At 37.3% G+C, this 15,795-nt stretch overlaps 1 protein-coding gene across 3 annotated transcripts in view; it reads right to left on the bottom strand.

Moving 5' to 3' along the window:
• Nucleotides 1-15,795, bottom strand: part of CDH8 (cadherin 8) — a 148,986-nt gene that overhangs the window by 61,775 nt on the left and 71,416 nt on the right. For all 3 annotated transcript variants that reach the window (XM_063334650.1, XM_063334648.1, XM_063334649.1), the window contains exon 6: nucleotides 3,247-3,414. In XM_063334650.1, the coding sequence (XP_063190720.1) occupies nucleotides 3,247-3,414 (168 nt within the window). The remainder of the gene's footprint in view (nucleotides 1-3,246; nucleotides 3,415-15,795) is intronic.

Below are 15,795 nucleotides of genomic sequence, written 5' to 3'. Positions count from 1 at the left end.
TTTGCAATACTTGCTTCAAACCTTCTAACCTAACAAGTGTCAAAAATCTATTTAGAACTTGCAATATATTGTTTTAGGTAAGCATTTTATCAAGAGAAAAAAATCTAAATACCCGTTTTCTATTATAACTCACAGTTCTTAACTGTATTCTGAAAAACAGAGGACATGTGCATGCTTTAGCTCAAACATTCTTTATTGGGTGCCTATTTTTTTACCTCTTGGTAATTTACACTTATTGAAGCTACAGTTAATACGTGATCTAATTAACTGCAGTGCTACTTAGTAATTAAAATCGTCAAAAGGAATTCAAGGTTAGCAGAAAAGACCTTTAAAATGGTTTTTGACAAAGGGTTCTGGATTTGTTCTTTTCTATCCTCACAGTTGTTCTAAGAAAACGTGTGATTTTGACTGTTATGTGCAGCTAGTAGTTTTCTAAAAACAAAATGTTCGGAAGTTACTGCTTTAACTGTTTGTCGGCTGACTGCAGTCGCAACATTTGAACGTAGGAAGGAAACTGTGAGGAATCCACAGTACATATATTAGCTATACATACAGTCTGTCCCAAAGTCAAAGATTTTTTTTTTTCTTTAATGTTTCTAGGCTAAATTATTAGAGATAATTTGGAGATCATCAAGATTCCTCGAGAATATTCATAATGGCTCACAAACAATGAGCAGCCAAAGCAATCAAGTGCCTCAGGAGACTAAATTATGTGTTCATAATTTATACTGCCGTCCACACTTTGTGGTTTGAATCTCCAGACACAGCTGATTGCATTTTTAAGTTGGTATTTTTCTCTCTGATTTATTAAGATAGTTTACAAAATATTGTAAAAAAAATTATTATGATGCAGCTGACGCTTTTACACAAATTGCTCTCAAGCATTATGAATCGCCCTGTCAAGATGTCCTAGCACAGAGCTGACCAAAAATCCACATTACGTATCTTTCAAAACCCTTGGTTTTCACGGCAGTGCATGGTTCTTCTCAACAAAATTGTATGGTAAATTGCCAGGTTAAAAACTTCTGTGACATGAAAAGCCTCTAAAATTATTTCAAAGAGATCACAGAAGTAGTGAAAGTTCATCTTTTTCATTTCTAAAACCCAGGAGGCTAACACTCTTTGAAATCAAACCATAAATATACATTTCTGTCCTGCCTGGAAACAATAAACCGATAAAACACACCGCTTTCTGAGTTCATTACAATTTATTGTGAAAGCAGCATGTATTACAACTTCTGAATTTCTATTTCATTTTGGTTAGGCTCTATTGTAAGTTTGATCCTTTCTTATTCTCCTTTCTGGGCAAATGCAAACTGCGCTTCAACGGTGTAAAAAAAAGACTCGATCAGCTCTTCTGGAAGGCCAGAGTCATGACTAATCTGTAATGCTAGGCAGCATACTATCAATGCTTTGTTTTAAGAGAAAGAATTTGTAATAATATCCAGTTACAATGCTTACTGTGGCTCATCCTCCTTAAATGCAATATATATATAATACAAAGTTACAGTAGATGCAGTTTTTGTCTAATGGTAATGGTCAGAGCTATAACAGGGCGGTTATTCCTAGATGGTAGCTTGAATTCTGCACGGGAATGCACCAGCTATAGTGGCTTCAAAGACAACAACTCACTCTTCGTTGTAGGAAAACTAATCTACATTTTCCACATAAGAAGTCTGCGTCAGGGATCTGTGATGCTGTCTTCCTCACGCGACCCGGCCCGGGTGCCGCTGTGTCCAGACGAGGGGAGCACAGACACGAGGCAGCAGTTCCATCCGCCTGCGCCTTCACTCCTGCTGCCCGTCGACACCACCAGCAGAACCACCAGTTAGTACCCCTTGTGTGCCTCATTTTCTGATCTGCTTTTCTCACGCTGGCACTCAAAGGCTTTTTGAGACAGAAAGCGCCGATACAAATACAACGGCCAGGTAAGCTGGGAAAAGCAGATCTGTATTCACAGAGTTAGAGCTGCGGCACACGGCAGGTACAAAAGAAATGCCCCTCTGCATTCTGGCGATACGGTTCAGCCAGGACTCTCATCTACAGAAGTTTACATTATTAGGGAAACTGTCATCCTATTTTGGAAAACACCACTACACAAGTGCAAGCAATGCAATGTGATATGAAGTAAAAAATTGATGCATTTCTTATTTTATAATGAGAAAACCTTTTATTGTGCACAGAGTGCTTATCTGTTAAAAACCACTAAGATGAGGTAATAAAATATATATTTTGCAAATAAGCTTTTACCTCTGCTTATTTATATTTTTTCCTCTCTATCTTTCTGTATATGAATTTTCTAGACTACAGGAGAGTGTTTATCACACGCTGAGTACTAGGACAAACCCGTTTCACTCTTTGTGTCTTCAGAACAGGGAAAAATGGATTTCAAGTCATACACATGTGGAAAAGAATTAATCTTACACTGGGTGCATAAGTACCTTGTTAGAAAAACATGCTTCTAATAAAGTAAAAATGCTAAAAAGTCTAGACGTGAACATTCTCCAACCCTAAATAGACTCTTAATACCTTACAACTTCAGCTTTTCAGAACAAGCTGGATAAAAAGATAAGCATTAGATTGCACCTGTTCCAAATAAAATCAATCCATTCATTATGCTCTTCCCTCTTCTTTTTTCTTTTTCTCTTCATCTTTGAAATAGACTACAAAGCTTGTAGAGAACCTCAGCAGGATGGCAAATCATTTTAACCTAGCCCAGCAAGACACCATTGGAACCACAGCAGTAAATATAGATTTTGAATTAAAGATCAACAATTATCTAGACTCAGACTTATTTTCTTTGTTTTTTTCACTATTACCTGATTAGTCAAACCTTTATTACTTTTGTCAGTATATATGTCTTTTGCTGGTAGCGTCACTTGTCTGCATGAGATGGAAGCACATACAACAGCAACTAAAACTGGCACTTAGAAACAACTGCACTGAAAGCAAAGAAGTATATATCAAAAAAAGTCCCCAAGCCTTTTTGTGTGGATGTAAGAGGGGTAACACGGAAGACAGAGAGCTGTGTGCACTGTTGCAGACGTAATTCCCTCTTTCCTAAGCTCTTAATCAGGCAGAGGACTATTAATGTTTCTCTGGTAGCAGCTACATATTTTTAAATTACATTACAAACCCAGGCAATATGATTAAATAAAAAAAAAAAAAAAAAAGAGCTTGATAAAGAAACGCCAGCGCCATATAACTTTCTTATATAGGAGAACACATACACGTAAGGGCACTTACTCTGTGCAAACTTAGGAGGATTGTCATTAACATCTGTGAGTGTAATTGTCACTGTTGTAGTTCCAGAGAGTCCGCCCATATGTCCTCCCATGTCCTTTGCTTGGATGACCACAAAGTATTCTTCTTTGGCTTCTCTGTCCATGTTGGGAAGAGCTGTTTTAATTATAGCTACAATAATGGGAGGGAAAAAAAGTCAGGTACAGAACCAAATTCAGTTTTGCAGCTATTTTTACAGATATATGTATTGGTATAAAAATTGAATTGCTAAAGGTGCAGTTAAATTGCCTCTTAATACCAAGGCTAAAGAAGAATTTCAGATATTCAAAAAAGTATATTAGAGGTGACCTACCTTGATTTAATTAAACGTGCAATGAAATTGTGGTCCAAAACCCAAGAATTAATCGTACCTGTGATACCAAACTTTTTGGTTTCTGTTCCGCTTCCCACAGAAATCCATCCATTGCCCACAGAATTCACAAACAGAAGGCAACCACATCGTAAACTTAATCTGTAAACACTGTTAACTGTATCTGTCAGATTAACTATTTCAAATATTTTAAACCCAAACCCATTATTTAATCTGCTCTTGTATATCAGGCAGGCTACGGTTGTTCCCTTAAGTCCTAAATCAAGCACCTGAACTTCTACTGGAGAACGCCAGCATGTCTTTCAGCGTGTCTCCCAGCATAGTCACCGCTACTGCAAACTCCCCAAGTCACTCCGTTGTCCCCACTCAAGGTGGGACGCTTGCTGGATGATGATCTCAGTAAGCTGCTATCACCTATGCTATTAGGTTAGAAATTTTTAAAGATAGAGAAGTTAAATAATCTGCAGTATATCAAAAAACAGAGTGTCAGTGGGCTAGCAGGAAGGTCTCTGCAAGGGACAGACCAATTAAATACAGGGCCAGATCCACTGCAACCTCCTATAGATTTCATGGACAGAAGAAATAACAGAAGAAATAATATTTTTTTCTTTCCAAAACTTCTCCACCTGTAATGTGCTATTATATTCATAACACTCAGTATGGAAAGTGCAATACTAAGGGGTAATTACTAAATGGTAAATTTAAATAATGTTCATCACAGTCTAATAATGTCCACCGTAATAAAAAGATAATAATCATCTAACGAAGTCCCACTAAACATAGGGAAAACAACTCTAAATGTTAAATGGAAATATGGTGTTTTTTTCCTTTTAATCCTGTTTTTTAATTTTTTTTATTTTTTTTTAAAAATCATTTGTCTGTGAAAAGAGAGCACAAAGTTCAAGTTCCTGAATGATCTTAGTGGTTAAGTGAAGGGTAAGAGTGCCGAGGGGGACTGAATCCACCATTGCAGCCGTTCCTTTAAGCCATGGTGCTTGAGGGTTCTTCTCAGGCATAAAGAAGAGCCTCCCTTTTCACAGGCCTGGACTTCCAGAGCTGAAGAACACAGTTTATGGGCAGACATTAACAGTAACTCAGCAAGTCTTCGGAATTCATTAAAAAAAGAAGGTAAGAATTCTATTTTGTACTGTATGTTTGTTAAGATTCGCATGTTGAATAGAGTGGCCAAGTTCCCACCCGGGATCACACATACCTGTTACTGGGCCTGATCATATCTTTCATTAGCTCTCACACCGTTTGGGGTTTTTTTTAACCCATTCTTTGTTAAGTCTTGTCAGGAGTTTTTAGATGTCAATCAATACTTATTGCAAATCTGTTAGTTTTGATTTCTCTATTTAGACTAATGTAGCTGTGGAGATTTCAAATGCTTTTTTTCTTTCACATGTGATAGTTTCTATGAAATAAGCTCCTTGGAAATGGCACTGGCTGAAATGCCAAGATTATCTATTCCTGTGTTTATAGTGGATAAAGAAATATTCCTGGTCTTATCCTTATTGGCAAAGGAGCAGACCTCGGGCCCAGCCAGCTACACTTCTAAACTTCAACAACGGAACTCCTTGAAGGAGGTGGTGCTCTGGACCCTGAGAAGCACAATGTGAGCTGGTGCTTGTAAAACCAGCGACGCAGCCTTGAAGTACAACATTCGTGTAATTTAACTATGTTATACCATCTACAGGAGGGGACAGAAGTTATTCTGCAAAACATTGAAGAATATGCTTTCTGTTAAATTTTCTGAATGAAAACAGGGGAAGAGTAAAACCCAGAAGATAATAATAAAGGTTTATCAGATGTGATAGGTGCAAAACACATTCAGTAGAAGAGTAGGGACATTTCCTCCATAGCAGCCTGGGTAAGCAGAGTAAATGACATTTATTTTTAAAAGCATTTGACAGTTGTGACTGGTTTGAACTGATTGGTTTACTATTTAGGAATAATATGATGCATTCTGTGAATAATTCTACTGTTATAAATGAGATGACTCATACAAAAGATGCTAAAGCAAACTTAGTGTACCAGAATTTGGTCCACATCAATTTTTTTCACTAGCAGAACCAAGCCAAAAATCAGCGAAACCGTATTTCAATGGGTTTTCTATTAAGCCTACTGTAACTTTTTCTCCGCTATTATTTTTCAGACAGAGTTTCCCTCAGGCTGTTTTTTTTTTGTTTGTTTATTGTTTTTAACCTTGATTTAGATAGTTAAGTCTAGCCTACGGATGACTTGTATAAGATGCCACATTTTGTATTCTGTAGTTTCCTCTGAGACAAGTTAATTATTTCAATAAAGTGATGATTTTTCCTAGATGTATTTTAACTTGTCTCTTAATGTATGGAACAGTCGCCCTTGTCTATGGTTTGAAAGATATCAGGAAGATTAAAATACCTTAAAAAGTGCCTAAATTAGAATTACCGTTTCTGACTTTTAAGACATAAAAATTTGGGTTTTTTTCTGTATAAAGATACTAACACAACCTGTTATTTCAATAGTTTTATACCTGTCTCTAGCTGCTGTCTCAGCCCATAAACCATTTGCCAGAAGCTAAGAGTCAAAGACAAAGTCAAGTTTCAATTTCAAACACAATAAAAAGCTAAAAAAAGTTTACTGTTTGAATAACTACAAGTGGAGCTGAAGGTTTTTAAACATCAAATGAATCCCAATTACACAGGCTGATTGTTACCAACAGTATTTCTATATTCAGAATCTATAGAATGAGGTCAGCGAAAGACAAGTGTCGGTATCTCTTATGAGGCAAATTAATATACACAAAAAGGCTCCATCCTCACCTAAATAACATGATCAAGACAAAGACAGACTAAGAGACTTAGGCATAGAGAATTTCATGGATATTTATTTGTTCTTTTGCTTCATTCACCAGTTCTCAGGCTGGGCTCACAGGAAGTACTGAAACTTTCAATCTATTTTTAGAAAACAATTCAGGCTCACCAAATCCTAATACGCATACAGCACACAGAACATTAACTCACTGAGCCTTCAACCTCCTCTACTTCAATTCAACCCAGAAACAAATCGAGAATAAAAACATAATCACTTTCAGCATGCTATGATGGATGAAAATGATATGTGCCAAACAGGAGAGCAGTTTAAAAGCGGGGAATGAGAATTACCGTAAACTAATGTAAGGCAGGTAGATGCTTGTTGGAAGACTGTATTCAGAACAGTTATCAATGGCTCACTGTCAAAGTGGATAGATGGATGGGGTGGTTCACAGGGTTTGTTCTGCTTCTAGCATCATTCAATATTTCCTGAATGACAGAGGACAGGAAGAACTTATCAAGCCTTTCAGATGACACAAAGCTGGGAGCCACTGCAAGTATTGGAAGAACAGGATTAGAGTTCAAAACAATTTTGACAAATTGGAAAGTCTAAATAAGAAGGATGCAACCCAATTTGGCAAGTAAAAAGTATTCTGTGTGGGTGAAACAATTAACTTCACAATTACAATAGAGCAGATGACTCACAAGACAGAAAAGAATGTGGAGTCAAAATGAGATTAATATGAGTCAACAGCATTTGGCTGATAAAAACGCTCAACCGTCTCCTGGTATATTATCTAGTGTGTTATATGGAAGAACTGTGGAATAATCCTTCCAGTTCACTCATACTGGTAAGGCTGCAGCTGCAACGGTGTGTCCAGTTTTGAAAAAAACTGGTTTATACAGTTAGGGAAGTATGAGGAAAGACTTCACAGCCCAATATGTAAAAATTACTGGGAGCTACTCTCCTTTTCCACTGGGGATAAGAGAAGAAATGATGGGCCTGAAACATAAACCACAAAATGGGTTTAAATTGCAGCAAGAGAGCTTTCAGTTAAACATTAGGGGAACACTTTCTAAAAGAGAAAGTAAGTACAGACAGAAGGCTGCCTGTAGAATTTGTAGTATTTCCATTAGTGAAAGTTTTTAAGAACCTACCAGACAAATGAGAATGAAAAGGGATAAACCTGATTCTTTTCTGGGGCAAGGGCGCTCACCGTGTTCTCGCTTGAGGTCCCTTCCCTCCACATTGTCTATGATAAGGCTTTATCTCTATGTATTCTATAATATTTCACAGACCTTCATCCTGTGGAAACCTTCAATGGACATGCAGTACAACCAGCAAACAGATACCTGCATCCCAATTTGGCTACAGAGCCTCTGACTAAAGCTGGAAACATCAAAAGAGGGCTGGAAGGTAAAGTAATCTATTTCTTCAAAGAATGAAAAACACCCCCAATATTGGAAGTACTTTTTTTTTTATTATTTTTTGGCTGAGTTGCTTTTCCTAAACAGCTATTGGTGTCACACTGCTCAATAGCAAATAAAACAGCTGCAAAACGGGGTTTACTTTTACAGTGGTCCTAAATGCACACACTGAGCAATTTGCACAATCTGCCTCACAACTTGAATCGGTTAAAATGCACCCCTGTGGACTACTTTCAAAAACCTATTTGGAAGAATATACACTGTCTCGCACTGAAAAAGATCAGGGGAAAAGAAGCAATGTGTCAGAGGCCAGAGCTGATGAAGAGAAAGAAGAGAAGCAAAAGGAACAATAGAAGTAAGGATCTGGTTTTCACTTTTCACTTTCCTCTCCCTTTTTTTAAGGATCTCTTTATGGTACCACTATAAAACTACACATAATAGTAATTGAGAACATGGAACAAAACTAAGCAAGCACTACGCAGAACTGGAACCCGGCCCTGAAAAGCCTTTCTCAAGCACCTCATTCATCTCACACATTTTGATGAAGACTTCCTGCTATTTCAACTTGCTTCCTTGGAACTTTCCCTTCTTCATTTTGGAAGAGCTAAGTAATTGCTTTGATCTTCCTTCCGTGCTAAAATCTTGGTGGAGATTCTTATTAAATATAGCAGTCATTTAGGGCCCAAACTTCTGAAAAATCAATCTTGTAATTTCTTCAGAGAGCCGTGAGATGCATTCTTTGTATTCCCATGAAGCACACTCACTTCAGTGATGCTTTAGCAGTCCATAAAAAAGGTTCACTTGGACATCTGTGGAAAACCCATACAATAATTCCTAAAAAATTAATAGATCACGACTAACTTTCTTGAAAATTAAAAAAAGTCTAGTACTTCGATGATGTTATACAGGCATACTGATCCACTATTTCTAATTCAATTTACCCTTCATAAAAATCATATTTTAAATAAAAATGATCAAATATTCTCCTTTCGTATTTAGTTGTAATGCCTTAGGATTTTTATTTTAGCAAGACAAGAAAAATAACTGCAGTCTCTATCAAAGTTGGTTGACTTTCTAGTAAAATTATCAAATTACAGAAGTTGTCTGAACTACATTCAAATGTAGATACATTTCAAATCAAAGACTTCAGCCACAGTAAAAATAATCACTAGGTGAGGAACCGAATACTGTGGAATACTATTTTACGTGGAGGGATTCTGTGCCATTTTTGTATTTTTAAGAGAGAAGTTAACAGTGTACATATTTTATTACCATGTTTATTTTTTAAAATTGTGTGGGGAAGATGGCACTGCCTGCCTCTCTGTTAAACTGTGAGATGAAGATCGAATATTGTTTTATTAATTCTCTTGTTTCTTGAACAACCTACAATTCACTGTATTTTCAGCCCCCATTACTTCAATTTTTGTGTTTTCTGATCATGCTTTCCTTCTGAAGTAGACCTTGCAAGTTTGCCACTATGCGTAAATTAACACTACCTATCTTTCGCTATATGTATTCTGCTTGAAGAATATCATAGAGGATATGATTGGATAACACCTATTATAATACCGCCTTTTTAACTCAGATGAACTTTTATTTGGGTTTTATCGTATGGGTAAAAAGCCTTCATCTCTACTTCCCAGCCTTTCTCTTTTCCCTGGGACCAAGTTTTGCTGGCATAGTGAAAGGACCGCCCTCTCTCCAACGGAGAATTAATGCAGTAAATAAATATTTTGCACTGCATTGATGACCTTGCTTCCTTAGGATTTTATTTGTAACGATCCTCTCATACCTATAATTATATTAGACACTTTACAGAAAGTAGCCTTACATTCTTTTCCAGATGCTTTCCAAACCTAGCTGTGTAGTTCAAATTTCTCCAATTCAGTCTCTTGAAGCACAACTTTATTTAGATACGCAGCCCCTGTTTTCCTACTCAGCATGAGGAACATGGTTAAGTCCTAACTATCTCACTAGCTTTCAAAAATGATAGAGGCATTGCTCTGAAATACAAGAAATGTGTGGTATCAGCTTTTTTGTTACTACTATTATTAGATAAACTCTAGAAGCAGAATTCACTTTTTTTCAAATGCCAATCTGTCTTGATCTGAAGCCGCTCATCTTTTAGCAACTATAGACCATCATAACTGTTTTCAAACGTCTCTGCAGTGATTTTATACTTCCTTTATTAATCAGAAAAGACAGCTCTTGCTGCTCCTGAAGGACCCAATCCCACATACCTCATCTGTAATAGTTGCATTATACTTCTAAGTAAAAAGCAGGAAGGGTAGGACTGACCCTCAGGGTCTGCTGCACTCGCGGTTTGTCAGTACAACTCCCTCTCCTAATGGGCTGTCACCAAGACAACTCTCAGAATCACCAAAGAATCCCTGTACAAACACCTTAACGCAACTCCTAAGGTTGCACAGCGTACTTAGTACACAATGACAAGAAAAGGCTTATACTGGTTTGAAAATAGACTCTATTTTCAGCATCGGGCCTAAGTGCATCAAATGCTGTCAAGACAGAGCTGAAGGTGCTGTAACGGAATCGACCACATATAAACTGCAGAAAGCCTTCCATGTGCTGGAGCCGATCCTGCCATCTCAGGAATGCTGCTCTCCGGGCTGCACGGACCTACCTCTGTACGCTGCCTTCTCCTCTAGGAAAGGAGTTCCTACACCTCACTTGCTGAGACAGAACAACACCTACCCACCCCAGTTCTTAAACTGATTTCAGTTAAAAAGATTAGTTAACTTTAAATCTGTAGTAACTGGCAAGGATATCACAGCAGCAGTAGTTAATACATCGAGGTAGAAAACAGCAGCTTAACCCAGGCTCCGACTAATGTTGAACAAATTCTTTCTCTACGATAATCCCATGAGGGTTTAAATCTAAACTATTTAGACACCGAACTATTTAGAAAGGCTCTGTTGAACATGAGTTAGTTCTGTTCCTAGCAGCTCATTACTTTCCCCTTACAGTTGCAGATTATTTCCTGTATCAAAATTGTTTTCCCATCTCTCTCTGGTTTGAAAATGCTACCTTGTCATTTTGTCATGAGTAATTACAGAAACAGTCCCCATGCTTCTCTTTTATTAACACCTCTCAAATATTTGTGCAGTGATTTCATATCCTCCTTTAATCACCTCTTATCCAGTTTATACAAATTAAGTTCAATCATTCTTTCATTATAAGTAATATCCTTCTCACCTTAGCTACCCTGCTTTGAACTTTCTTCAGCATTTCAGTAGTCTTTTTTATGATGATGGGTCTCACCAGTACTACATGCTATATTCTGAGGGCAGTTTGTGCTATCATTGACACGTACCATAACTAATAACATTAACAACCAGATAGAAGAAATAGTCTGTAACATCACAAAAATGTCTGCAAGTCAAAAGTTGCTGTCATTTCTCCTCTGGCTGCCTCACTGGTTTTCATTCTGCTGGACTGTATTTCAAGGCCTAGATGGAGGAAGATAATAAAGACTGCAAATTAAAATAAAAGATTCAAACCTGACTTCTGCTGAATGCCATTTTCATTCCTCCTAGGCCTACTCATTTATGTTCCTATTTCAGAACCACAGGGTTCAATACCGTGGTCCAGAGAGGGCCATATACTAAATCATTAAAAGGTCTGTTGATTAAAGCACGTGCACTATCACCTGGAAATTAAAGCTATGTAGAGAAGAAAAAAATTAATTATTCACTCTCCAAAGAAATACCCACATTCTATCAGGAGAGTCTTTATTTTCTAGGTCTCCTGACTCTTCTGTTCATCTCAGCTTTACTAACTTGAACTTTGCCTTTGTACCAAATGACTATATCCAAGATGTCAGCGTTTAAAATCTATTCTTTTTCAGATACCACAAGGGTTTATGCTTGAATAATACAGTATGTTTTCCAGTGCAGTAGGGCTTTTGGCGTAATTTACCTTGTTCATGTAACTATATTTCAGGTACGTGTAGGAGTGACATTACTTAAGTTCATGTGAAATGTAAATAAGTCAGACACAGCTGAAAATGTATTTTCTCTGCCATTCCTATATTGTAGAACACAGTGTCACTTCGTATTACGTTCCATTATGATAATCTTATTTTAAAGCTGACAGTCATGATTTAATATTCTTGAAAAAGCTTAAAAGTGAGAAGTGTACTTTAGCTACTTTTAGCAGTCTTAAGGAACTCCCTTCCCCAGCATTTTGATTGTCATTATTTGGATTATGAGAGAATACATACAACTTCTGTACCTTTATAAATAATACACACGAGTCAGGAAACCTGTCATCAGTTAGTCAGACGTAACGATAATGATTTACGGAATATATTTTAGTCCACTGTGAGTTTTGTTACTAATCTGATGTCATCACATTGTAAATTTAGCCACTCATAGAAAATCTGAATCTTTATCTTTGTGATGTATTATTTATGTTTACTCTTTATCCATTAAACCAGTGGTCATATTAAAATTCACCAATGAAAAGCGAAAAATATTCAGAGCAAGCCATCAAAAAAGCATTTACCCTAAGCCATATTCGGAGCACTGAATGAAAAATAACTCCTGAATTACCTTCTTTCATGTGTCTATAACTCAAACAGAAGAACTCGTGAAGCAGACCTGCAGAAGTACATGCATTTTTCATCTAGCATAATGGAAAATTATTGTTTTATGGGTCACTTACCAGTACTTATTTCTGTGCACCCAGCATTATAGAATTGTTTCAGCAAGGAGTCTCAACCAAGAGCGCGATTCAGATAAGGACTACACCTAGTTAAGTTATTAGGAATAAAAAAGCAGAAGAGTAAGCAACTGCTTTCCTCAGGTTTACCTTTAGGCGTAGCGACCCCTTCTACCGCAGGCACAGAGCCATATCCCACACCTTTGCTCCCTCTTTTCATTCAGAGTGCTACAGAAGGGAGAGGAAATCAGGAGGCGTGACCGGGATTATCCCCGATGGTCAGCTCTCAGCATACCATTAAAACAAAGCAGCAAGGTCAGACAATCTTTAGTCTGAGCCAGGAAAAGGAAAAAATTATAGGCCCCAGTGCTGGCAGCTGCACAGACCTAAATCTAGTCTGAATTTCTAATAAACAAAGCTAATAAAAGGCCAGTCATCTAGACTAACAGTAAGCAGATCAGCTCTAAGTAGCTATATGTTTGATAACATTTGATATGCTCCTATGAGTAACAGAAAATATTTACATTCTTAAATGGATCACTTTAACATAGTCCATTTCTTAAAAGAGTGATTCCATTTTGGGAAAGACAAAAATCCAGACACAATATCTGTGTTCAGAAACAATTCTGTTTCAAACAAATTGGAAAGGCTTTCAACTTAGCAGGGGCGCTAATGACATGTAACCACAGAGACAGCATAGCTGTGCACAGGCTCCCCCCGCCCCCTCTCCCCCCCAAAATCCCCAACCTCTAAAACATCCACCACCCTCAAAGGGTCACCTTCAGGCCTGATTTGTTTTGGATAAGACATTACTCCACCTGGCTGTTCTGCTGTGATTTGTACACTGCTGCCATGGTACCCAAACATCTTCCCACACGACAACTTTCACTGCGGTTCCCGGGTACATACAAATGTGTAAGAAAACACGTTTTCCTGGCCTAGTTACTGAGAGGGAACAAGTATTAGTTGTGATGGTTCACATTGCTAAGGCTGGATAAATATAAAGAAAAAATTAACAACCCATAAAACTCTCTCTGGCAGGTAATAAAGATTACCATACCCTTGCTCCAAACTTCCGGTATTGCCAAGAAAATCTGCTGCCTAGTTCCTTACATTTTCTGAAATCAACACTTCTCTTCAGAAGAACCTCAACTATAAGGCTGCTGGGGTTTAGAGCAATCTTTTTCACCCTGTATAACATACGGCTGTAGTTTCTACATGACTACCTGCATCTGCTTTGCTAAATGACTAGACTTTTATGTATATTTATTGTTTTCATATTCTAAACAAATGCACGCTGGAGGGCTCTACACAATTTGATATTCACTACGGCTAAGATTTCTCTAAGTGAATGAAGACACATCTCAGACACAAGAACAAATTCTGCAAATTTTAAAACATTACAAGCATTGGAGAGATCCAACTAATAGCATAGAAACAACCCCGGATTTAACAAACTATTTGGTGGGAAGCTGTAAGAGCAGTATGGTAGCTACACTACAGGTGAAGGCCATTACACAGAGATGGAAAAGAAACAGGTGGACGGCCCGAGTACATAAACTCATTCAGTTGTAATGGTTGTAACTGATGTGCTCCACAGATCTAGAAAAATAAGGCATCTTGAAACCACTTACTCATGCAGAAGCAGCTCCATAATATGAAGCCACTTACTCAGGGACTGTGGCAAAGCCACAGTTGAATTCTTTATGATTAAATTCCCTTTAGAAACTAACATGTCATTTTCATGGTAACTGAATTGCTACTCAAAGGAATATTTGTAACTGGAAATGAAGGAGGGGGAATTTAATGCGAGTGAAAAAGGAGAAAAATCATGATTTTCAGGTTCACCAAAAAGCTTTGGAGTTTTCTCTGGCTTTCATGATAATGGAAGTCACTTTCCTAGGAGATGAACAGTTACTTCATTGGATTAAGCATAAGGTTTTAATGCAATAGATAGAACAAACCTGAGTAAAATTAAACAATTTTTTACATTTGGAATATTTCTTTCAGACTGGTTTTGCGCGAAAGAAGTGAAAAATCTTCTGTGTAGGTGGAGAATACACTTCCCAGCTCCCCCGCTAAAGCGCTAACTTTCCCTAGTAGAAACTGAGAATGAGCCCACAGCTAATCCCCCTCTAATTAGAACAGCTAACTCAAGTCATTACCGCATGCAATAATCTGTAATATTAAAGAAAACAGAGTCATACGTTCTGATACTTGACTGTCAGGGGCCTGTTCAGAGTTTTATTTCCATATGACTTGTAACAAATCAGCCAGCATTAACTAAGGGGCTTGACTAATAACACCTTCTTGACATCCTTATTTTTGAAACAAGCTCCTGTTCTTCCATCATGCTGTGTTAGTTATTCTTTGTAAAACTCTATTTTACATGTAGCATAACATAAAATACTGAATCACATTCCAGAGACTGTTTTCACACTTAGGACAGCTGTCCTTCAACCAGAAGAAAACCCTTTAATCTACTAATCCATTAATCTATTAATATTTATCGACCTACACTATGTACTGAATGTCCCTGCAAGTTAGGGCATTTCTAGGACAGGGAAATAACTTTTCCCATGCATTCTCGACAGAAAGAATTAAAGAACTTCCAGACTTTGAAGAGTCTAAGAGTGCTCTGTTTAATGTTGGTGAGAAAACTTAGCACACTTGATCTAGCAAAAGCATCCTTTAATAATTTCTCCTAGCATTTATTTCACAATTTTGCTAATCTGCATGAGGACAAGAATTTTTACTCCTGCTTTAATCCTTTATGGTCACATAAATTCAGGTGGGTTTTTGTATGTTTTAAAACGAGTTATAGTTTTGTTCTCCTCGAGATCACAGCTGCTTGACTCAGTGATTAAAAAACCCCCTTCTAGTAACAGGTGAAAGAATGTAAGAAATAATACCAAATCACTTTAAAAAACACTTCTCAGTTGTAACTAAATGAATTTGCTGTAAATACGACACATGTACAGAAAACAAGAGGAAATGGATTTATTGGCACTTCTTTCAGATGACTTTCAAGACTTTAAAAACCACAGAGAAATAAAGTCACCTTAAACGCACGTTAATAAAACTTCATACCAACACTCAGTGTCATGTTCTTTCTTTCCCCTGATCCATCCAATCAAGAAAGAAAAATAACTTTTAATGAAAACATCCAACACAGTCACTAAAATTCACAAGTTAAACTGTACTTTCTTTAACTGGAAATACTACAGTCTCATTGAAAATTACGTTATACTCATTAAATTCCTCAGGCCAAGTCTTTCA

This window comes from Chroicocephalus ridibundus, chromosome 4 (genome assembly GCF_963924245.1).
Source record: "Chroicocephalus ridibundus chromosome 4, bChrRid1.1, whole genome shotgun sequence".
In the NCBI taxonomy this organism is placed as follows: Eukaryota; Metazoa; Chordata; class Aves; order Charadriiformes; family Laridae; genus Chroicocephalus; species Chroicocephalus ridibundus.
Note: the sequence above shows the minus strand (reverse complement) of the source record. Positions and strands in the feature narration are given on the sequence as shown.